Source organism: Oxyura jamaicensis, chromosome 2 (genome assembly GCF_011077185.1).
Source record: "Oxyura jamaicensis isolate SHBP4307 breed ruddy duck chromosome 2, BPBGC_Ojam_1.0, whole genome shotgun sequence".
NCBI lineage: Eukaryota > Metazoa > Chordata > Aves > Anseriformes > Anatidae > Oxyura > Oxyura jamaicensis.
In genome coordinates, this window is record NC_048894.1 from 65,517,688 (window position 1) to 65,542,331 (window position 24,644).

At 37.1% G+C, this 24,644-nt stretch overlaps 2 protein-coding genes across 7 annotated transcripts in view; one reads left to right on the plus strand and one right to left on the minus strand.

The window, feature by feature from the left end:
- The window catches only part of FBXL2 (F-box and leucine rich repeat protein 2), a 53,056-nt gene extending 46,634 nt beyond the window's left edge, over positions 1 to 6,422 (plus strand). For all 3 annotated transcript variants that reach the window (XM_035316203.1, XM_035316202.1, XM_035316204.1), the window contains 2 exons: positions 3,477 to 3,689; positions 4,543 to 6,422. In XM_035316203.1, coding sequence (XP_035172094.1) covers positions 3,477 to 3,689; positions 4,543 to 4,650 — 321 coding nt within the window. In that variant the 3' untranslated portion in view covers positions 4,651 to 6,422. The remainder of the gene's footprint in view (positions 1 to 3,476; positions 3,690 to 4,542) is intronic.
- A 222-nt stretch (positions 6,423 to 6,644) lies between these two features.
- The window catches only part of UBP1 (upstream binding protein 1), a 41,440-nt gene continuing 23,440 nt past the window's right edge, over positions 6,645 to 24,644 (minus strand). For 2 of the 4 annotated variants that reach the window (XM_035316200.1, XM_035316198.1), the window contains exons 6-16: positions 24,276 to 24,428; positions 24,012 to 24,122; positions 23,364 to 23,471; positions 16,284 to 16,387; positions 15,477 to 15,531; positions 15,171 to 15,264; positions 13,896 to 13,986; positions 13,060 to 13,169; positions 12,276 to 12,418; positions 11,659 to 11,710; positions 6,645 to 8,494 (exon numbers count right to left, since the gene is read on the minus strand). In XM_035316200.1, the coding sequence (XP_035172091.1) occupies positions 8,457 to 8,494; positions 11,659 to 11,710; positions 12,276 to 12,418; positions 13,060 to 13,169; positions 13,896 to 13,986; positions 15,171 to 15,264; positions 15,477 to 15,531; positions 16,284 to 16,387; positions 23,364 to 23,471; positions 24,012 to 24,122; positions 24,276 to 24,428 (1,059 nt within the window). In that variant the 3' untranslated portion in view covers positions 6,645 to 8,456. The remainder of the gene's footprint in view (positions 8,495 to 11,658; positions 11,711 to 12,275; positions 12,419 to 13,059; positions 13,170 to 13,895; positions 13,987 to 15,170; positions 15,265 to 15,476; positions 15,532 to 16,283; positions 16,388 to 23,363; positions 23,472 to 24,011; positions 24,123 to 24,275; positions 24,429 to 24,644) is intronic. The other 2 variants (XM_035316199.1, XM_035316201.1) reach the window with 2 other exon arrangements.

Here is a 24,644-nt window from a genome sequence, read left to right on the forward strand (position 1 = left end):
TGACATTTCAGAAGTAACTGGAGAGGATTGAGATGCCTGTGGTGGAGTACTCTGCTTACCATATTTCAAAGAACTGTTTTTTAGGGAGCAGTTGGTTAAATCTTTCAGAACATTAAAATTTCAGGTCGCTTAAAATTGTCTGTTCTTTAGTTAAAGGTACACCAAAATTGCTAGACCATCCATAGAGTAGGAGCTCCTGCATTTAGAGCCAGTTGTCCCATAAGTGTAGATTTGTGATATGCTACCGTGAATGTACTTGTGAGAGCAGGTATCTTTATAATCTGTTCTTAGATGGGATTAGAGGAAGGTTTGCTGCTTCATTAATTGAATTGTCTTATGACTGGCTTTTCCAGCTCAGTGTTACTAAGGTAGCAACAAGAGGAGAGATTACTTTTACAAGGGAGCCTTATTCATTATTTCATAGAATCATAGAACATCCTGAATTGGAAGGGACCCATAAGGATCATCAAGTCCAACAATTCGTTGTTGTTGCTTTTTTATTTCTGCTTGTTAATTGTCCCACCTCATTTCTGTGCCATAATTCTTAATGTTACGCCAAACAAGGGTTGTCAAGAGATGTGGAGTCATTTATATGCGACGCTGTCTGTTCTTCTGCAATGGGTATTTCTTTTTGTATTGTAGTCCCAGTTGTCGTCAGTACATGCAAGAGATCTTTTGTACCACTTCTGACAGTGCTTCACCAGAGAGGTCATAAAACCTAATAATTTTCATTTATTAACCTGCTCCTGTTTGCTGGCACCAGTGAATACCTTTGTCTGTGTGTTAGCCTACAGACAGTGAAGTGTGGCAGTGGTAAAATAACAGTTTTCTAGGGGACCCATAATTTTTTTGTTGTTGTTGAGGTGTATATCCTGTGTATAGTAATACTCGAAGACTGTGAATGAACACTGATGGTTGAGAATTACAGGGACAGAAAAAAAACAGGGTCACAGATGTCAACCTACATGAATTAATCTTGATACTTTAGATTTGAAATTGTGTACTGTTGATAGTTCTGTAAACTGTTATGTGGCTGTGGTTTAACATATGTTTAGGTATATTTGCAGTTTAAACAAGTATTTTGAAGTTGAATAAATCAATTTTGAATGAGTTTCTTGGTGTTCAGAGACTCTGTAGACAGCGGAAATAAGCAAAAGGTTGGACAAATCACCTTTGAACTTGTTTCTTGGTGTTCGGAGACTTGGTAGACAGTGGAAATAAGCAAAAGCACTGTTAAACCAATTATAACCAACTGCGACACCTTCATTGGTGTCAAAGTACACAAATGCTTTACTACTTACTGAACTTAAGCAATTTCCGTTGCATGTGTTTAACATTTGTGCATTCAGATTTTTAGAGAAACTGTGAAACACTCTTTTGATATTGAGTACAGTTGAATTCTTCAGTTATATTAATCATACTGTTTCTTACTGTCATGGTATATCATGCCATATTTGATATACACACAGCCTTTAATATGTATTAATAAAAATTAATTTGATCCTATCTCTTTATTCTAAAGATTTCAAGCAAAAATATTTGTAAGTTCAAAGTTATTAACAGTTTTTAACAAGTTTATGAAGTCAAAAAAATTACGTTTTGCATATTTGTTTTACAAAGTTTTGTGAACTCAGCGGCACATCCTGTATTGTCCTTTCAGTACCAAATACAGTGTCTCAGGAAAGCTGAATTTTATAAGCTGCTTACTTCCTGGAATGGAAAACTCTTAATTAGTCAGCAGACTGCTGCTGTAGCTGTCAGCTTCACATAACCTTCTGTCCTTCCTCGAAACAGCAGGTCTATTATAAATGTTCTTTAACCCTGAAATTGCTCATTGTTTACAGGCTGTAAGCCAATTCAAATGCTCAAAACATCCTAAAAGAAAGTAGGTATAGGAGAGAAAACTTTAAATATTTAAAGAGTTAATAGACTCACAGAATGTAAACATATAAGATAAAACTCTGTTGATAGGGTCAAGCTTTTAATTTCTTTGGCATTTTGGAGACAGTATGCACCAGTTGTGTGTGGTGTTGCTCATCATTGCTGTCTGCTTACACTTGATAAGTGAGTAAAATTGAACCAGCTGGAGATGCAGAAAAGAAGATAGTTGTGGACTTGTCTCCCATTCTCTTCTGCAGTTACTCACTCATCCTTCATGCTGGTGAGCAAAGGAGAAAAAGGAAAGTTGAGAGGTGAGCTGTTCTGAAGGGCAGGGCGAGTTGTTCTGCGTAACTGGTAACTGGCAAGAACTGCTCATTACTCTATCTGAGGTAAAGTAAGGGTAAGCCAGAGCTGGCAGTCGTCAGACTTCCCTGTCAGGCTCGAATAAAAGATGATAGATGTATGGAGAGAAGAAGGGAAGGATTACATATTTGATTCAGATGATTGGCAAGAGGGACTGCTGAGTGCTGTTTGCTCGTGCTGAGTTAAAAAGCACTTTTGGATTGCTGCAAGCATTTCTTCATCAGTTGCTGTCTGAAAAATACTTGTAGCAAGGAAATGCCACTTCAAAACCAGTCACTATTAGGCTTAGATACAAGATACAAAGCAAAGGGCTGAGCGGAGAGCATAGAGCTCACTGTGAGGACCCAGAGTGAGAAGAGTGCGTAGATCCTGTATGTCTCCAGTGCGGAGGCCTTGAGAGTGTTCATTTCATTGACAGTGGAGTTTTTAAGCCTCCTCTGAGAGACGCTGTTTCCTGTCATCATCATCAGGGCTTCAGCGCTTCTCCAAAAGTCATGAATTACCTAAAGGAAGCAGGAAACTGCTTTATGTGGTGCTACTGCCTGAGGTGATGCAAGTTTTTCCATGCTCTTGAAATGCAAGGGAGTAAAGAAGTATGCTGAAGAGGAGTGGAATTTTTTGGTTTACTGTGTTGGCTGTTGCAGAGGAGACCTGCTCCTGCAGCTCTGCAAGGTATTTGTTACTCCTTGTATGTACAGCCTGAGGTGCTAAACCCTGAAACCTTTTTTTTGGCAAATCAGTCTGGACTTCTTTATCTGTGTGGACCTGCACTTGCTTGGTCCCAGTGGTGTGTATGAAAACTGACCCTATTGTGGTAGCTGTGAAAGTCACTGCTGTCAATAGATCCCCATCTATTCCTTTATGTTCTTGACCAACTTTTGAAGTTGGCTTCTGTTTCTGGCATGCTGAATAGCTGTTTATGCCTTGCTGTGACTGAGGTGCACAACACTAAACTCTCACATTCATCAAGAGCAGAGGGGGTTGAGGAGTTTGCCAGTGATGCATCTTTTGGTACTGTCAGCTCAACTACGCTTTTTGAAGCAAAGTTAAAAATTAAATACAGCTTTTGCTTTGTTAACTTCCACTGATTCTTTTGTTACTGCTGTGGAAATAAGCTTTATATTCTTTGTAGCTGTTTAACCACTAAAAGGAGGTTGAGGAGGACTGCTGGTGTTTAGAGGATTTAGTAGTTTTGGATTGAGTGGTGTTAACTGTTTGCCTCTCTGTTTTAGAGCTTATCTCACTGTGAATTGATCACTGATGATGGGATTCTTCATCTGAGCAACAGTACGTGTGGCCATGAGAGGCTCCAAGTGCTGGAGCTTGATAACTGTCTTCTCATCACTGATGTAACTCTGGAACACCTGGAGAACTGCCACAACTTGGAGAGAATCGAGCTGTATGACTGTCAGCAAGTCACGCGGGCCGGAATCAAAAGAATCCGAGTACGTGTTGTGCTGACTTGCTCGGGTGGGAGCACCCAAGCCAGTGATACTTCTTGAGACTGTAGGTGTCCTGCAGATGTCTCAGGCAAAGGAGCCTTCTGCTTTCTCTATGTATGTTAAATACCAGTTTCTATGGTTTTAGGATTTAGTGACGTTTTTTTAATTCTCCCAGAATACACACAGTTACTGTAAAGAGCCAATAGTAAAACATCTGCATGGCAATTTCAGTGAATGTACTGTAGGGCAGTTAGGTCTTGGAATCTGGTCACAAGCTCTTTTCCTGAATGTACTCACCCTGTTATGTCAAGGACTGCGTAACAGAGCCGGGGAACAAGGTGGGACAGCATTTAGCCTTACTGTTATGGTCACCTGCAGCTTAGTATCACACAGAGCTTTGTCCAAATATTCTTGCAGATGGAAAGTTCGTCCCTGATAGTGACTGGTGAGGGCAGATGCCCTGTTCTATTCCCTGTTGCTTTCCAGGATGATAGAACCAGGCAATATGGGAGATAAGGTACAGACCAGTCTTTGTTCAATAGCTTGAAGTCCATTTCTCCTCTGTGGCAAGACACATGCTGCTTTTGGTAGAGAGCTCTTTGGCTGATGTGTAATTTGCTGGGAAAAAAAAGGGGAACCCTGACCAGGTGAGTGTGCCCAGGCATCAGTGTGCCTGAGCCAGATGGAGCACAGGAATTACGTGTCAGAAGGCAGCTTGTAGGGTTTCGGATGTTATAGGTGCTTTTTAGCTAACCAACCTTAACAAGAGCTGATGTTGGCAGTACTTGAGGTGTACTGCTTCTTTACTAGTTATGCATGTTTCTCTTCCATTAATATGTAGGCTTTTCATCCACAGGCTCATCTACCTCACGTGAAAGTTCATGCTTACTTTGCTCCAGTAACTCCCCCTCCTTCGGTAGGAGGGAGTGGACAGCGCCTCTGCAGATGCTGTATTATTCTTTGACAGTAAGTAAGTGCAACCACACAGATTTTTTTTGGTGAAGAAAAGAATTGGACTGAAAGTCAGTGGAAGGAGTCAGTTTCCTGACAGTTATAATGGTGGTGTTTGGTCATCCAGTTTTGTGTCAAGAAAAGCATTTTTTTCCAGGTAAAAATCTTAACATGATGTTCAGATGTGGATTAAGTTGGTTGGTGATGCTTTGGTGTGTATTAGTAACTCCTTCCTTCTGTTGGCATGAGAACTGAAGTATCTTGTAAAATGTGGGGGCGTTTCAGCATAGTGGCTATTTGGTGAATGTTCACTAAACTTGGAAGTTACTTTGCGTTTCTAAGCACTATTTAGTGTGAAGTTGTAAGGTGAAGTTGGGGGCTCAAGTCAGTCACACAAAGAAACTGAACCTGCTGTTCTGTAATATATGTGGCAGATTAAATATCAGGTTTAAGGGCAAATCAGCTTTAGCAAACCTTGACCAAAAATGCAAGGTAATCATGAGTTCTTACAACAAAACAGCTTATACTTTTTCATGATTTGTCTTCATATTTAATTACATAACAGAACATAGTACCTCATGGTAACTATATAAATACTTTTCAAAGTTTTGAACTTGGTTCAGTTGAATGTGTTAATTGAAAGCTTGCCCATCACTGAAGCACGTTTTATGCCCAATGCCATCAGCCTTTAAAAGAGGTTAGAAATCCACTGTGGTAGAGCTTGTGCACTACTGTAATTGGCTGCCACAATCATACATGGTGCTTACTGTAATGCTGTTACTGTGTGTCCTCGCTTTGTGTCTCCTTGGTTTTGTAAGGGCAGGTTGCAGCAACTCCAGGAAGAGGGGTATGCTACTCGTGTTTTTCTACAGATGATAGAACCTATGCTAAGTTGCAGGAACTTTGATGGAGCGAGGACTTTGATTCAAGCTGTTTGTCCTATGCATTTTAGGGACGCAGCAAGCAGATCGGCAAGTAGATCTGTAGGCAGTTGAACCAGAGCTACCCTGTGGTTTTCACATGTAGAAAGCCAAACTCTTCACATTCGAGTTGTTGAAGAAGCTGTCAACTTCTGAGTAATAATAATAAAAAATCTAAGTATTAACTCTTAAGGCCAGGCTTTCATACTTAGTTTTCCAGTGCTAGGGGATTAGATAAACTTTTTTATATTAAGCAACCTAATTAGCTGAGATAAACTACTCAACAGTTCAGAAAGCTTTTCTGTGTAAGATTGAGTGCGTGTGTGTATGTTTTAGAGTTCAGGGCCTGTGTGTTTACTGAAACCTAACAGAAATACTGGCTTCATTAAAAAGCAGTTGAAGCTCCTATTAAGTAGTACTGCAGCCTCCCCAGCGATTTAGAATGAGTTTTTGAAAGTGAATGCGAACATTAAGAGACTTTGATGGGTAACAACAGCTGTGTTGTGTTCATGCTTCACACATTCACAGGTGATGGGGGATGGTAGATGAAGATGAGGATAAATAGATTGTAGTGCAGTACATGGATTTCTTTACTACTACAAAATAAGTAAATTAGGGCTTGTTTTGCACAGTGGTGAAGGAGTGTTGTTACAATCAGATTTCCATTAAGATAAAGCTATAATAGAGAGTTTTAAGCAGATTTTATTCTCAACTGTACCAGGAAGGTCATTGGTAGGTACCAGTGTGTCAAAATGTGTTGCCTTTTGTTGGCTCATTTTTTTCTAAGAACATAATGAACATTGTAAGTAAGTCTATTGCATAAAAAATGTACAAAAACAAATGGAACCTACTCTGATATAGGACAAATAAACAATCAGCTGATGTCAAATTCTGATTTCTTTGAATTATTTAAGTAAGTTTTCTATTGGAAGCAGCAGTTGGGTGTGTGTTGGGTGCAGGATAAACTACAGAGCTGGTTTGCTTCAGTTATTTACTTTTACCAACCATTAACTGCTAGGATAAACCTCACAGTCTAACTCTTAACAACAGAAATATCTCCAAGATGTTAAAAGAAATGAAAAGAATGTTTACAAAATTATTGAAAAACATTTATTATACTTAAATTGAAATGTGTACATCTTATTAAAAAACAAAAGCAATTTGCTGGTGCCATAATTTAATTCCAATTTCAAGTGAGCTGGACAAACTACTGTACAACTTTCAATATTAAAATTAGATATTTGGATACTTTCCAATCAATCTTTCATAAAACATTTGGATTTGAATATGGTACGAGCTGAAAAGATACAATTGTCAGTTCAAGAAAATACTAGGACCAAACAATACCCAAGTATGAACAACTTATAGGCAGAAATATTTAAGTACAGAAAATGTTACTTTCGGTGCAGAAAAAAATAAAAATAGGAAAGAAACTCTAGCTTTGATGAATTCAAATTTTCAAAATGCTATAGGTTTAAGAAGCTTTTCTTCTAAGCACTTGCCAGTTATGAAAGAGGGAATGAAAAATCCAAGTTACTTTTTTACATGCTGTAGTAGCTGTTCACAATGAACACTGCAGCATAAAAAGCAAACTATTCCCAAGTTTTTAAGCCAGAGATCAAGGTGGAAACTTTCAAAGGCACAAAATGACAGGTATGAAACTGTTACTTAATACCTTTTGAAGTATTCCCCTTTGAGTATATAAAACAGTTGAAACAATGTTAACATAGGAAATGCTGTGCCATGTCTTCACTAGAAATATCCAAAATATCGAAAAAGCACGTTGCCTGGTTCAAAGTAAAGTAAATATTTGGTGATATGGTAGAGGCACTGTAACAGTTTTACAGTATGCATCTAAGGGCAAAGAGTCAACAGAAAAGGTAAGATACTTGTTCATAATAGTGACTTCAGCAAGGTTTTACCTGCTGGTAAGGAGATTTAAAGGGTGCATTATTTAGTGTTTCTTAAGCAATTTACTTGATGCTGAAAGCGATGATAGCCCCTTGGTGCCAGTGGGTCAAGTTCCCTCAAGAGCATAATTCCATAAGTCATAAAAATCCACCTCTCACTGCTAGTATTTTTAAACCCACAACATTATAAGCAAAGAGTTAAACTGCAGCAGTGTTCTGCAGAGAATCTAGGAAACTAAAAATAAAGGATGCATAGGCAATTCTTTTCCGTTAAATTTGTTAAAGCAAAACACAATTACTTGGTACCCCATAGGATTTATATTAATCCATCCAATAAGGTACTACTGATAATGCAGTTTGCTGCATGCATATATTGCATCTGTCTAGGACTTCTTAAAAGTCCTATTCTGGCATTTACACTTCTTACATACACTCTTATAAACAATTTACATGGAAGCTGTTTTGACAGCTTTACTCTGAAAGACCCAACAACCTGATCACTATCAGCTTAACTACTCATTTCCACACAGATTAATATGTGCTCTGCTAACATCAAAAAATAAAATCAGCATAAGGTACAAGCCAGTAATAGACAAACTGGCACAGAAAGGTAAATGCCCTCAAATAAGTTTACATTCATCTCCAACTGGATACAGGTAATAGAAAAGCAATAGTGCTTCACTTCTAGAAACTGTATCTACTGGCCATAATTTGCCTTATTTCAGTAAAGGGCAAGCACCTTTGCTTACATTGTCTTCCATGCCTGTACATAAGCTGTCATGGTGTTATACCTCTCATGAGGACACTTAGCTATGGCAGTGATAAGGAAGTTCACTTATCAAACAGCTCATTTGAAAGGTAGGTCATGTTATGTTTTCAATATGAAACATCATAGACAGTGAAGTTAGATCCGAAGTTTTTGGATGATCTTCATAATCTTTAGGCAGGACTTCATTCTGCATTGGAATTTGTCTAGCAATCATGTGACATCACTTCAAAATTATATGGAAGCCTTCACCATTTTCAGCTGAAAAAGATATAAGTGTCAGTTTTCTATAAATAGAGCCATAAATGTACTAGCCAGTGCAACAAAATATCAAGGAATGAATTGGTTTTTACTGTATTGAAATAGCTTGTTACTGCTATGAATTATTATGCTTGATACTCCCAAAACACTGGTAACTTGCTATTCAAACTAAGTGCTTAATAACGGTTTAAAAGATTTTGCTTGCATTTGTTTCTGAACTCTTCCTGTTGCACATTAAAACCACATCATTCGACAGGGACAGCTGTCATAGATGGAAGTTAACAACTTCTGCAAGACCAGTAAATCAGTAGTCATGTATTTTTTCAATCAGCTCTTCTCTGATGCTTGGCCCTAAACAAGAAAGCCAAAATGGGACCTGTGTTGGAATCCTGTGGACTTTGTTTAGAAGCTAGCAGTACCACCAAAAGGTTTATTAACAACTGAGAAAAAAAAGCCTCTAACAATCATTAGTGACAGGAATAGATTTTATTCTACAAAACAATGAGTTTCAAACTAGAATCCTGGTAAAGTGAAGCAGACATCCAGCTCATCTACATCAAACATTTTTTTCCTTTTGCTGAAGCCAAAATGTTAAGAATAACATTTTGTAACTGGCTCTTAAAAATTGGGGCAGTTTCTGTAGGTAAAATTTGCAGTCAAACTTGTCCATTAATTATGACAATTTTGTGGTAAGTTTTATCAGAAATAAATTGGATTTCTAAGGAAGCATGGCATTCATCTTAATGAACACTCTTTTCTGTTCTCTCTTCTTCTTCCTCTTTCTCTCCTTACTTTATTTTCCTCTTCCCCTCTCCTCTCCTGGCTTTTTTTCTCTTCTTCCACTCTTCGTTCTCCCTTTTCCACTTTCTCTTTTCTGCTATCTTTCTCCTTCTCTCTTTTGTTCTTTCTCTTCCTTCCTCCTTCCTCCCTCTTTCTTACTTGCTCTTTTTCTCTTTTTTCTTCATTTCTTTCAATTTCCTCCTCCCTCTCCTTCTTTTCCTTTTTCTTCTTTCTTTTTCTTCTGTATTTTTATAAATTCCTCTGTACTTTTCTTTCCTCCTCCTCTCTCCCTCTCATTCTCTTTTGCTGTATCTTTTCTTTTCCTTTGTTTCCTTCTTTCTCCTTCCCTCCCTCTTTTCTCTCTGTTTCTTTCCCTTACTCTTGCTCTTTCTCTCTTTCTCTCCGTTTCTCCTTTTCTTTCTTCCACTTACTTTCCCTTTCTTTTTTCTTTTCACTTTTTCTTTCATTCCTTCTCTTTCTCTATCTCCCTTTCCTTCCTTCTTTGTCTTTCTGTCTCTTTCATCGTCTTCCTGGCTCTTTCTGTTTCTCTCTCTCTTCCTGGCTCTTTCTGTCCTTCCTTCCTTCTTCTCTTTCTTTCTCTCTTCCTTTTTTCTTTCCTTTTTCACTCTTCCTCCTCTAACTTCCTCTCTTTACCTTCTTTCTCTCTTCTTTCTCTTTTTTCATTCTTTCTCCCCTTTTTCTCCTTTTTCTGCTTTCATTCTCTTCTTCCTCTCTTGCTCTTTCTTCCTTGCTCCTTCTTTCATTTTTCTTTCTTTGCTCTTTCAATTTTTCTCCCTCCCTCCCTTCTTTATCCTTCCTTCTTCCTTCTTCCTTTTCTTTCCTCTTTTTCCTCTAACTCCCTCTGTCCCCCTTTATTTTATCCTTCTCTTTCCTTCTTTCCCTTCCTCTCCTCTCTCCAACTCTCTCCCTTTCATTCTCTTGCTGTCTTTTTGCTTTTCCTTCCTTTCTTCCCCTTTCTTTTTTCCTTCCTTCTTCTCCCTTCTTTCCTTTTCCGCTTTCCACCTCTTCATTCTCTCTCCCGCTTTTTATGCTTTTCCTTTCTTTTCTTCTGTTCTTTCCATCTCTTCCCTTCCTTCTTCCTTTAATTCTCTTCCACTCTCCCCTTTTTTCTTTTTAGCTTGTTCTTTCTCTCTTTTCTGCTTTTCCTCTCCTTTTCTTCTTTCTCTTTCTTTCCTTTTCAGCTCTTTCTCTCTTGCTTGCTCTCTTCCTTTTTTTCTTTTATTCCTTCTCTTTTTTTCTTCTTGGTCTCTTTCTTCTGTTGTTTGCTTTCTCTTTCAATCTTTCTCTCTCCATCCCTCTCCATCCTTTCTTTCTCCCTCTCCTTCTTTCCCTTCCTTTCATTTTTTTCTTCACACTCTTTTGTCTTGTTGTCTGTCTCCTTTTGTCTCTTTTCTCATTTTCTTCTTCTTTCCTTCTTTTCCCTTTTTCTTTCTCCGTCCCTCCTTTTTCTTTTCTTCTCTTTTTTGATTTTATGCTTTTTCCCTTTTTCTTCCTTTCCATCTTTTCCCTTCCTTTTTTCTTTCTTCCTCTCTTCCGCTTTTTCTTTTCTCTACTTCTTTTCTACCTTACTTTCTCTCTTGCTCTCTTCCTTTTTTCCTTTTGTCTCTTCTCCTCTGTCAATCTTTCCCCCTTTCTCTTTTTGTTTTCTTTCTTCTCTTTAACTTCATCTGTCCTTCTCTTCTTTCTCCCTCCTTTCCTTTTATTCCCTTCTCTCCCCCTTTTATGCTTTTCCTTTTTCTTCCTTCTTACCTTTCTTCATCCTTTCTTTCGATCTTTCTCTCCTTTTTTCTTCCTTTGTCCATTTTTCCTTTCCTTCCTCTTCCTTTCTTTTCCCTTCTCTTACTCTTTCATTTTTCTTTCTCTTTCAATCTTTCTCCCTCTTTCCTTACTCCTTTCTATCTCTCTTCCTCTTTCTTTTGCTCTCCTCTCTCCTTCTTTTGCTTTCTCTCTCTTTCTCACTTTTTCCTTCCTTCCCTTTCTCTATCTCTTTATTTCTCCCTTTTTCTCTTTTTTTTTTAAGATTTTGAAACCTTTCTCAACACTGAGGAACAGCAAGCACTATTCAGTAACAGCTGACTGAATTTTAAGAGACACTTATTAGTGAGCACTGCACTGGTCTGTACTAAAAGCTTGGTAGAACTGCAGGGACTGCATAGGGACTGAAAGGTCGGTCTGGCTAAGAGAGGAGTAACTCGCATACACTTTCTGCCACTACTGCATGCAGTTTTTTGGCAAGCCTGCCTTTACTGGAACTGCTGTTTCTCTTCACTCATGTAAGTTACTACAATAGTACTCTGCTTTAAGCAAAACTCCTTGGTGGAATAAACATTTTTGTTTTTAGCTATCATTAAAAGACACTGTACCTTTTATTGTGGTGAATAAGAAACAACTCTCATCTTGAAAGTTTTGAACCATCTGAAAAAAAAAATCACCTTTTATTATGCAGATAATTACATTGGATATTAAACAAAGCCTTTTATAAGCAATTGCATACTTCAGTTTTATTCTGCAAGTATTCAGCTGTGACAAGCATATACCAAATTAAATTTAAACATATTCCTGTCGTAAGTACCGCTTGTTAATCATGTGACAACCAGTTAGGAACCTATTATTGTTGGCTGTTTTTGAAGTCTAAATATGTGTAAGCAGATGCTCAAGTAAGCCATATTCAACAGTACTTAACATGCCTTTGAGCATATACAAAATAAATACACACTAAGTAATTTACTGCATCATCTCAGAACTAGGGACTCAGAAGTCCTTCTCTTCTTGTAGTTTGAGATTATTCAGATAGAAGAATTGACATTTAATGGTATTTAAAGGCTCCTTACAAGGTACAAGAGAAAGAAAAAAAATCAAAAAATACTAGGTTGCATTACCAAACAGAAACCATAGTAATAAAGAAGCAACCATAAGAAAAGCCTTCATTCTCATGAATTCATAAATACAGCATTTTGCAAGAAAATAAAATTTCTCTTACCTGATCACTAACGAGAATGTGGATGCCAGTGGGACCCTGTCTGTAAACCTGGTTGATCTGATGCAAAGGAATATTAAATGCCAAAGCAAGCTTGCGTGTGACTTCTGAGGCTGCCATTTCTTCTAAGTAGATTGCATGATAAACTATAAGGGGAAAAAAGGCATATAAATAAACAGTGTACTCATTAAAAATGAGTTATTACACTAAAAAAATTTGAAATTGTATATATCCCTGGCTCTCAAAAATCTTAAAACCTAAAAGCCTTACCTCCACTCTCCCTCTGTACTCACCTAACAAGCAGGAAGTGCCAGTCTCTTAACACAAATTTACAATTAAACATTAAGGTCCCATCTATGTTGAAACAAGCGCTAGCTCCCAGGAAAGTAACACAGTACCCCTGTGCTAATAACCATAACCTTGTACACTGCTTGGCTGTTTTACTTGTCAAAGCTGTACCAGTTTTAGCTCAGTTGCACAGAAAATGACAGGGAAACATAACTAAACATGGCTAAGAACGTTAAGTCTTTAATTTGCTTTCACTTATATTCATCTAGATGCATCTAGTTAGTATCTTGCCTGTACAACACAGCACAGCTAATTTGAATGTTTCTTAATTATCCAATTAATTACAGTTAGTTTTATCAGTGGACTGAAAAATCAATAATTTAACTTAGTGAGGTTTTAAGGTACAGTGTTACCAGACGTGTCATTCTGAATACACCATCTATCTTTTATATTTTTAAGATACAAAAATGTTTCATAAAGAGACGCTTATGTACCATACCATATATTGCACCATTGCTGCTGTCACCATTGCCTGTATCTTGTCTTTCCAGTTGTACACTCCTGAATGGCTCCTGACAGACATAGATTGTTAAACGGGGCCTAACAGACCTGCAAGTCAAACAAATCACATATTACACAAAAGCTTGCTTGCCCTGGAAATACGGAAACTGATTTGCAAAGGTAATTTTTTTGCTATGTTTACAGCATAGAGAAGTATATTTGAAATGCTTTTCTTCTCAGACAAAAGAACCTATTAATACAGTAATTTGATATCACACCATCAGTGAGCTGTTTCACAGATGCTACCATACCAGATTTAAACAAAATTTCAGTACATTTTGAGTTCATCAAGACACTGCTTGTTGGAATCCTGGAACATAGCTGAATAGCAACAATTCCTATATGGAAGTGTATACCCATTTCAGTCAAAATCAGACAGATCAGTTGGGATGCTCTATTTATTAGTAGTCAACTTTTTAGTTAGTAGTCAAGCCTCAGGTTGTTCTGAGTTCACCTAAATGAGAGGTTTTGTGTTACAGCAACAAATGTATGTCTTCAAGAAACTGGCAGTGCCCAACTGCACTGGTACCAACCAGTCTTACAGTTTACCTCTGAACCCATCAGTGCCTGCATCTCACCTGGGGTCTGCCCAGAGGACATGGAGTTGCTTTTTAAATGTGAAAGGATCTGCCAGAACCTGGGGCAGCTCACGCAGGCATCAAGGCTCATCCAGCCACTGAGCGCTGGCTTCCCGACCTCCAGTTCCAAGGAAGGGAGTGCTCTTCCAGTGTGCGATACAACAAAACCCAATCAGCTTCACATTCAAGGTTTTACCTGGATTTCAGTGCGTTGTATAACCGAATTCCATCGGCTGGACCACAGATTTGTACCAGATCTTCTCTTGTCAGCTTTAATAAATCAGCACCTGGAAAAACAAGAGGATTTTACTAAGTTTGTTTTAGAATATTTCTACTTTTAGAAATAAACTGTAAATTCATTTAAACCAGGAGTAACAAATTCAACCATAAAAGTAGAATCCTACAAACATGAACAAGCAAGCAAAATTTCTAATAGGCACTACCTAGCTAGCACTATGAAAAAATGACCGATTTTCTAAGTGACTAGTTTTTCATGATGGTGCACACATACAGAATCTGCAAGACACACAATTTTAGTAGAGAGAGGTATCTGTTCTCTATCCAGACAACAGCTTAAATTTCTTATATATACCCAGCTTAGTGTATTTGAGACACATAAAAAATACAGAGCAAAGATTTGATAGTTTCTCACGTGCCCCAACTCTCAACTGAATCATTGCTTGCATTCAACTAACACATCCTACCCTGCATGCACTTAAGTTACTACATTGTGCTCCTATATAGGAGATTCTGCTAAAGGGTGGCATAACTAAATCCGCATAGTCAAATCAGTAAATCAGCATCCTGTGGGATGAATCCAGTCTGTGGGATACTTCCATCCAAAAGCAGTTTTTTTTTAAAAAATTATCCTGGGAATAAGTGAGCTGTGAAAACAACTACTTCCCAGAACACTTACTTCAGAAAAGGAAGCTTCAATAAATGATATTAAGCAGTTTTAAACACAAAATGGAAGGAAGTGTATTTCTTAGAAGCAGCATGGGTGTCAACGAAGAAAACAACAGTCTGAAAAATCAGTAATTGTGATAGAGAAAAAAAAAAGACAGCTTTTATTATGGAAGCAATCCAAAGATGATCTAGGAATTCATAGATTAATAATAATAATAATAATAATAATGTTTTGCTATCATTACCTGTAAATACTATTGTAATAATAATAATAAAAGCGGAAGTACTATAAGAAGAAGTAAAATGGGTCTACTGCTTCAAAGGAAATGTATCAGACAGCTAGTATTAGACTTTTATGAACATACGAAGACTATAATCAAAAAGAACTGGTTTAAAATAATTTCCTCCATGGGTCTTTGTCATTGAAAATTAAACACTTAACAAGCAAATTATACACAATAAGCTACAATAAATACTGGTTCCATTTTAGTTTTAGAGAGCAATTTTCCACACATAACTTGCTCATTAGCACAAAGACTCTAAATAAATAATAAGTTTTAGATACCTGAGAAATTTGAAAAAAGCCTTGTATAAGTAGAGAACCTATGCTTGAGCAACCATTGCTGAGTTTCCTGGATTGTGGCTGAAGGTTGAAGCTGCTGTAAGAAACAAGATTGGATGTGATAATTTATATCAAAAATAAGGAAAGGAAATACAGAAAAAACACCCCAAAATAATAAAAAAAAAAACAGTTAAACACTTTTCCTGAATACCTATTAATGTCTAGGCATGTATACATCAAATATAATGACACAAATATCTGCCTTTGTGCAAATACAGCCAAGATCAATACCAGAAAGCAAACACTCACATCTCCAGATCCTTGAGAGGTTCCATCTCCTTGATGATTTGGGGAGGAGGAATTACTACAGAGGAGAGGAAAAAAAAAAAAGTATTAAGATAAATTAAATGCTGCATAGACTTGGACTATTAAAGTTAAAATCAAGAGAACGATCATCACACTTTGATAGGCAAGTCATCTGGTTCCTATCTGTGTATTCTTTATCAACTGGAGAAGAAGCTTTAACAACAGTTACGGGAGGATATATGGTCATTTAGCTGTCTTAAATGACTGAGGAAGAGGTAGTAAAATACAAAGCAGACTAAACAAAAGAATACAGGCAATACCACTGTAAATTATTCTTTGATCAGCCCAGTTGAATTAATACCTCAATACAACATGTTTTTACTAATACAGTTTCTGTTATAAAGCTGGTAAAGATTTTTTTTTCCTTCATATTGTATTACCCATATGTTGGAAATGGGAGACTGTTCTTACTGAAAAAAGCTAAATAGTTTCCATACACTGACAATACCTAAATTGGAATCATTAAAAGGTAAAGTATTTGCTATGTGCCAAAGGACAAGAAGAAAAGTTTCCAGCAGTGAACAGCATGGAAGACAAATGTTAAAAGCAAAAGAAGTTACATTATAATTGAATCACATGATGCATGTGTCACACTCTAAATAAATATGTAAGATAAAACAATAAAATCTCTCTCATTCCCCAGTGAAATCAGGAAACAGTAGCAAGCTTCTGAACTCACTCAGAAAGCACTTTTGAATATGCCCAATTTAAAAACGCAATCTCTAATTGGTTACAGAAAAAGAAACTTACCTGTCTGGGACACTGTAGGTATTATGTTGAGAAGAGGTAAAGGCTGGAGCAGGAGTAGGACTGTTGTTTACAAATGTCGTAGGAGTATCAGGCCATGGTGAACACTGAAGGTAAGAGAAACTTGGATTTAATTCTTTAGCAATACAGTTTTTATTCTGATGCATAGTTCTTCCAATTAGACACAGAATTTTTTTCCCACTCAGCATTTTGCTCTGTAAATAAAGATTCCCTCCATCCCACACATTACATGCAGATACTCCAGGCAAGAATCAATTTTAACTTGTTCTTTAAGAAGACATATATATACCTTCACAGTTAACACAGTGAAGGTATTAGTGGTAGAACTGACAGAGAACCTGCACAGATTACTCAGTTTAAACCAAACCAACTAACCCCAAGCCATCTGCTCAAAACACTTCCTTCATCCTTGTATGAAGGGATTGTTCAAACTCCAGGTACAAAACAGGAGTGCAGCAAGAGTCAGGAGAACTTTGAAGCTAGATTTCACATTGCTGGTAAATCTAACAAAGCTGCCCTGGAAGCAATTAAATACAGCTAGAATTTTCAGTAGAAATGTTGTTAAATAAATATATATATATATTAATTTACTGCTGGACTAAAATTATGCTACATGTACTGCTTTTTCTAAACTGGAATTGTTATGCACAAATTTATGCCATAACAAGTGTATGATGAACCAGCTATCTAATTTCAAGTCTTTTCTGGATAGTTTTTAAACCATCATCATAAAAGCTCTAGCTTTGACACTAGCTTTCAGTGTTTCTAATACCATTGCAAATTCATCACTTGAAATAAAACCAAAAAACAAACAGATTTTGGTATGTTCAAAGACAGTATTAAAACAACCAAGCTGCCAAAGATAAAGTAAGCTAAGACCATGCCTGTTAAAACAACAAAGATTTCTAATATATAAACCAGCTAAGTAACTTCCCTGTAGGGAAGTTTCCAGAGTTGTATCATAGCCCTGCAGAGGGAGGGGAGGTAGAAACAAGTATGACTTCATGGAAACATGTTTCAACAATTTTCCATTGAAAGATCCTTTCACTAGCTGAGGGAAACCATAGGTAAGCCTAATGCTGGCTGTAATCTTCTGTAAAACAGTTAACAGTATTTCAACTACAACCAGTGCTGTCCCCACAAAGCAAGCTCTTCTATGGTCTTCTAGCATTACCTACAATTCCTCCTATTCTGTGCATTTCCCTTCTGTTGTTTCTCTTCAAGCTAAGTTTGAAGTTCACCTCAAATAATTATATACTCCAAAAACGTAATTGTAAAATAAAAGCTCAGCATAGTAATACTAGCTTTGTTCTGCTGAAATATTTTTGAAGTGAAATGCATTTTCCTTAATTTTCTGAGATTCTCTGACTAAATATTAATGCAAATTGTTTATCTGGATGCACAGTTTTCAAGTGTACAACCTTAACCACTACTCCTTGTAAGATTGGGTTCAACATGTATTTTGCTTCAGGGGCAAGGAAGAATGCATCAGTGTCAAGAGAACAGGCTTTGAACATTTCAAAGTCATGTACTGCAGTTAATGTTGCTTCCTTCAAAATTAGTTAAGTTGTTCACAAGAACAGCCTGAGTTTAAACACAGGAAGAAAAGCACATTTCAGAAAAAAGATCCCAACCAGAAAAGAATAGCCTTCCTTCTCCTATACACACACTTATGTCCTGTTCTTGACTCCTCTTCCTGAAAAAATGTTATTATCCACCAAGTCTGAATCAGTTGGTTAAAAAAAAAAGTACTAGTAGTGATAATACTAATCCTGCAACACATCCATTGGCTCATTTCTTCTGTCAAATAGGTTGTGGAGGGAAAAAAACAACGTTTGAGCACTGAGATATTTAATTGTGAAAGGTTCAAGGTACACAAAAACCTAGCAAGAAAAATAAAAAGTAAAAATAAAAATGGCTACAGCATATATTATTCAAGTGTCTTTTAGTGACTAACTCAATCTGCTTAAGGTTTTTGGAACCATTCACATGTACAACTGTCCCACACTTCATAATCCTATCAGATTCAGAAAAAGGTTCAGACAAATGTTTGTGTATCAACTCCTTAACAATCACTGAAAAGACTCAGCAGAGAGGTGCTTCCTAACATCCCACGTGACAGTTCTGGACACGGGGGGGGGGGGGGGGGCCCGGGGGGAGGGGACCACAAAAAGTGCCAAGACTTCCCTGCTGTGGGCTCTCACAAAACATCATCTACAAATGCCACTGTCAAAGACATATCACAGGACTTTCTTTACAGACTTGTGATCTGATCCAGCAGGATATTTCTTACATTCTTACACCCATAACTGAGTTAACCAAAGGTCTCAGTACTAACTGCCCTCCATTAGTACACTTATACAATACCACTGATACAACTGTACTCCAGAAATTATGCCTTAATCTCTGAACACTGATTAATTCTTGATAAGGAGAAAATTATATTGGTTTCCTATCTTTAACATCCTTCTGTATGGGATACAAATGAAGTTATAAATTTTGACTCATGGTTTTACTGAGCTAAAATGGAAGACTTTCTTTCCAAGTATGACTTTTCAGACTCGGGATATGCGGCATTCAAACTCAATGTTCTTAACTTTTGAAGAGCTGCAAAAATTCAAGTTTTTCTAAGCCACTGGTTACTGTCCTTTCCCTTCCTACTTCCAGTCTACCATAGTACACCCAAATTCATGCTTTACAAGAGAGTGAAAATGAACTTTGGCAAAGAAGTCCACACTATATTCAAATACCAAATCATCACAAAACCAGGGTGTTCTCCAGAACAGTCTTACATTTTGGCACATAGCATCATCTTCAGAGAACAAGACAGCAATTTTATTACACAGAGCTTTTTCAATAAACCTATAAAATAAAGGGTTCTTGCCCCAAGCAGCTGCAGTCCTTCTTGTCCAAAGTGAAAAACTTCTACTGATACAGACTTAATTATTCTGAAAGCAGAAGTAAAGAAGTTATTCCCAAAATGTAAAGTCACCCACATAACGTATCCTGTATGCCACTATATGAAGTACAGAGGTAAGGAGAAACAAACAAGAAATACTGTATGTTTTTGTTGCTAAATCAGTTTTGTCCCAGCTCTACTTTCTGACTCATATGGCCTCATATGAGGTCATATATTCTAAAGGTCTCATATTCTAAATTTAAGTTGCTTATAGAAAATATTTAACTTCTGCACCAACCTTTCACATCCAAAACTTAATGCTCCAATTCATTTCAAGGCTTATACCTGGAAGTCTTCCAACTTCCATGTGTGCTTTATAGTCAACTCTATCTGTAAACATTTTGACCAAATTTAATCAAATTGTAGTTTTATACATTCTAGCTTGTGACATATAATTCATTGTATACTAATATAACTATCAATCAAGATACTGCTTTTTCAAATTCAAACTAGGGAAAAGATCCTGTTTTCATTTGGTTTTGTTGTTGTTATTTGTTTTTTTTTTTGTTTTTTTTTTTTTCCTTCTTCCTTAGATAAGCTCTAGCTTCTATATATTTGAAAGACAAAAATATAAGGCACCTCTTTCTTAAGATGACCCCTGGATGAAAGTCACCTGTCCATAAACATCTGCTATGAGGTCAAGAAGGCAGTGTTAAGTTTGTAGCCTTTTACCTCTATGGAAAAAGTAAACTGTCCATAGCACAAGAGAGTCTTAACAGTAAGTTTAATTACACATGTCTGTTTGGAAAATACTACAATAAATACTGAAGAAATTGTGGTGACTGCACTGAATTTTGAAACATGAGGTGGAAAAAAAAGAAACAGAATAATGGAAAAGCACATTTACATGGCATTCTTATGAAAATGAATGAGAGGGGAAAGATGGATGATAGTAATAGACAAAACCTCTGGTTCCTAGGAAAGGATATGAGAAGAGCAGAGTAGAGTGACCATTCAGAAAGCAAGCACCCGCTCAGAAAGGAAGTTTCCCCAACTCTTTGTATAGTGTTGTGTTAGAATCACAAACAAATTAAATCGGGAGGAGACCAATTTGTCCAGATGGGATTGTGGCTGAGCTGGAAGAAATCAGACAGGAAGAAAGGAACAGAATTAGATATAACCAACAAACAGAACAGTAGAATCATGGACGGGCACAATAAAATGAACGTGCAAAAAGAGATGCAAAAAGCAAGGAACAAAAAAGACAGCCTATAGAGTAGGTGAGGTATAGGAGGAAGGTAACAATACCCAGCTTTGAAAAAGGAAGAGAACTACAGATTGGACTGAGCTAAATTTCAACAATTCATGAAGACGCAACAAAAACTTATTTCTGAGCATCTAGGAAACAGTACATGCTAAGTAACAGCTAACACCCATTTGTCAGGGAAAGCATTCCAAGCAATCTCATTTTCACTTTAAAGTGAGATCATTTTCCTTCTGTAACAGAGCCACAGTTCCTACAACACATCAAGTACAAGATCCCTCATATATAAAGACATAATATGTATGCAAGTGTGAATTCTCATACCTAAACAAAACAGGCCTCTAGTTTTTCTCTGTGACAGCTAAACAGCACATGAATGTGGTATATCTGATCTGCATATATGAGGCAAGTCAGATACAGGCACACCTTCTGATTTAGTAAATGGCTAAACCGTGGAAAAAGGATTTCCAAGGCCAGAACTGATCTAAGTAGAGACGTGTGTCATTCATTCTCTGTCCATATTTACAAGGCCTACAAGTCAAACCTGCCTGGTGACAAGAGCAGAAGTCTGATGAAGCATCCTTCTAGCTGTAGAATAGTTAGTTATTCCTTCCCTAGATCAAGCAAGCAAGTTGTATACTCACAGTTAAAAATAATACTATGTAGTAATTACTAAGGTTTTACTGAGAGTACAGTAGAAACAGTGTTAATTGGTGTATTCTTACATGAACTATGGTATGAAATACGGTATTTTTAAGGTCCTAGTCATTTTTAATGGTTTTGTTAATGAAAAATCATTGTCATGATGGAACAGACCGTGTGTTATATTTGCAGATTAAATCAAGTTAGCAAAGCTGAAAGTGTTTCATCATACAGGAATAAAGTTCAAAATGGCCTGAACAAACTGAACAAGTGATCTCAAGGCAGAATTTTATTAAGGGCAAATGCAAAACAGGAAGAGTAAGCTGCAGAATTATGAGAACTGAAAGCTCTAAGTACCTGTTATTCCACAATAGCCTGTGGGTCATTGCTCACCCAATTCATATCGAAATCAATGTGTATGACAACACCACGGAAAAAGCAAGCAATTTTGATATATAGATAGGGCATTACACAAACCCACAAACCAAGTAATCTTTCCAATTCTCTTGACACTGGTAAGTCTTAAGCTGTGCTCAGTTTTAGGTACCATGGAGCAAAAATGACATGGACCACTGCACAGCATACAGAGCAGAAAAAAGATGCTTGATCACAGGCATCATGACAAAATGCTACTGGAAGTGGGGAGAGACATTAAGAAAATCAGGGTGCTCAAAGCTTAAGTGAAAAGGTTAAGGAAGCTTAAAGAAGCTTAAGGAAGATGACTATTCTGTAAAAAGCAGGAAGTGAAGAAATACACTCTTTATATTCATCACAAGTCCAGTACTAGCTGCCTTAGCTCAATTTTTCTTCACTGTGATTACGGTAACACTTTAACTTAGTATTTCAAGAGATTTGTACAGAGGTTGTTAAGAAGTTTAGACAACTTTCAAGAATTGTTTGGCTATAGTTTGTCCTAATTGTGACAACTGATTTGTCACTACTCTGTAAAGTACCTTCTATTATCCTTCCTATAAGCAATAATTATTTCGATGAAGTACTTACAACAAGAGGAGATGAAAGCAAGGGAGGAAAGAGAAGAGTAAAAATCTCTCCAAGGAGCAGGATCAAGAAACGCTTCAGACTTTCTTTAGAAGCAAAAGTGCTAAAATCCTGTTTTCTCCTGTCTATACCTCTTCCCCACCACCTCGGGCCATCTCCAACTAATAAAAGAATGCCTGCACTGCCAAAGAATCCTACAGGTGCATCTTAAAAGATAGAAAACAACAAAACAAAACAAGACCCACAGCCAAGAATAGTAGCAGGTAAATTCAAGACAGCTCTGTGCTTACAGTAGTTCTGGGGAGGGGTTGGGGGGAAATCCCCCAAGGAACCCGTATTACTTAATACTGCTCCCTCCCACCCCCCCCCCCCAATTACATGGTTTATAAGCAAAAAGAGGCACACACTGAATACATTATAATCTAAATTCTACGCATCATTTTAAAAGATCATAAATGCAAAACTAACGTCTGAGAGACAAGAATCAGGCAGCCATTGGCTAAGTGCTGCTGGAAAGAACTGTAACCATAATGTTTCTGTTCAAAGAACAGTCAAATAAATGTATTCTACCACCAAGTTACTAATAGACATTTTGACTTGCTAAATGGAAGATGCAGGATGGTTTCTTGTCTTAAAAATTACTAGGGTCTTGATATTCACCTTACAAAACAGCACGCAGAAAATCTGTAACGCTAACCCTTACGGGAAGAGTGTGCAGGATGTATCTTAGATTCGTTTTGGGAGGTACATACAGGGTTAGTGCACACACAATGACTGACTGCTCTGAACTGCATTAAACCTACACGGAGCACAAGATGCAGATGGCGAAAGGAAAAATTGGTAAATAATGATCTGCAACACTACAAGTCATTTAAAAAATACTGATGTATATGGAAACTTCTATTGAATGTAAACAGAAATATGGAACAAAACATTTTGACTAAATTTCACTGTTCTTATTTCCACTAATTAAATACATACAGGAAAGCAAAAAGCTATTTCACTTTAAAGTTGCATAAACTGAAAGCTCTTTACTTTTGAAAGTCACACAGTCTCTCTGCAACAATTTATCTAAGTGTTAGATTTAGGAAGGATTACTTTGCTAAAAACCAACATGGAGCAATTGGTATACATAAAAGTGAATAAAATTAAGGCACAGAAATCAAAATATTTTTACTTTATAAAATGGAAGTTTCTCCTATATCTAACACTGCACAAGGTATCTTGCACAATGAAAAGATAAGCATAAGTCCCTTACACTGCCTCGCTTTGCCAGAGAATCACCGTAGTCTGCTGGCAAAGTCCGCTTGCTGGACTTTTTCTGCTCATGTTCAACTGCATCTTCAATTATAGGCTCAAGCCTCATCTGGACAAACACCAAAGATTTGGATCAATTTCTTTTCATTATACAGTGAGGAAAGATGTAAAAGCCTTTTAAAAACTTCTGAAATCTTTAGAAAACTTTATAGAACTCACTGGTGTTTAAATAAAAAGAAAATGCAAAAACCTATTGAGGCTCTGGCCTTATATTACATAAATACAAAAAAAAAAAAAAAAAAAAGTTTGAAGCTCAAACTTAGCAGATAATTAAATTATAGATTCCCCCTCCCCCCTTTTTTAAAGGCTTTTCAGCTGCAAGGTTTTTAGATCCGTACCAAAGGCTTGCTCTAGGATTCAATGCGGTCACTCATATAACGTTCATTCTCCATTCTCAGAGTATGTTAATACAAGCATCTATAATCTAAATGAAGTTTCCTAAACAGAATCTTTAAATTTAATGTTGCTGTCCATTGGACAAGTTTGTCAAATAAAGAGCCTATCTTTGTGTAGAACTACTTCTTCCCCAACCCTTCCAAGACTACATATATTTTCTCCTCAGCAAGCAGATACAGTTCTTTTTTGTTACCTCTGTGAGAATTGTGGTGTCATACGAAGGCTGATACTTTTCTTTTTCGTGTGCAGTTCGTTTTTCCATCTTTTCTCTGTCTGTTTTCTGTTTCCTGTCTGCTCCTTTTGGCTAAAAATGAACAGTTACACGAACAAGAAAGCAGGTGGAAAACAACTTTATAACTGAAATCTCATCTCAGAAGTCAAGCAGTAACATAAAGATGTCTCCCATCTTTATGAGAGCTTCTGAGAGACTTCTTAAGTATCTGTTTTCTACTGTTACCTTAAAAACTTTAATTTGACAGCTGGCTGAATGCAGATGGTCTGTATATTCTCCATTTTCTGTCTGTTTAAATGTGTCAACCTGAATCCTGAAAGGAACTCCTTTCTCTCCTCCGTGTTTACGAGGGGTAAATTCAGTGCTGATACAATGTACCTGAAAAAACAAGCCCAAAAATAAGACCCTCAAAAGTGTCCTATACATGAATTTCACTAGGTGTTACCAGGCCAAGTACATTTTTAAGGACAAGTAACATGACCCAGCCTATCTGAGGACCAAGCTGCACGACTCTCTCTTTTTTTTCCTGCCCATTTGCAAATGAAGCAAAAACATTATACTTGAGCTGGCAGGGAAAAAGGGAAACAAGCGCAT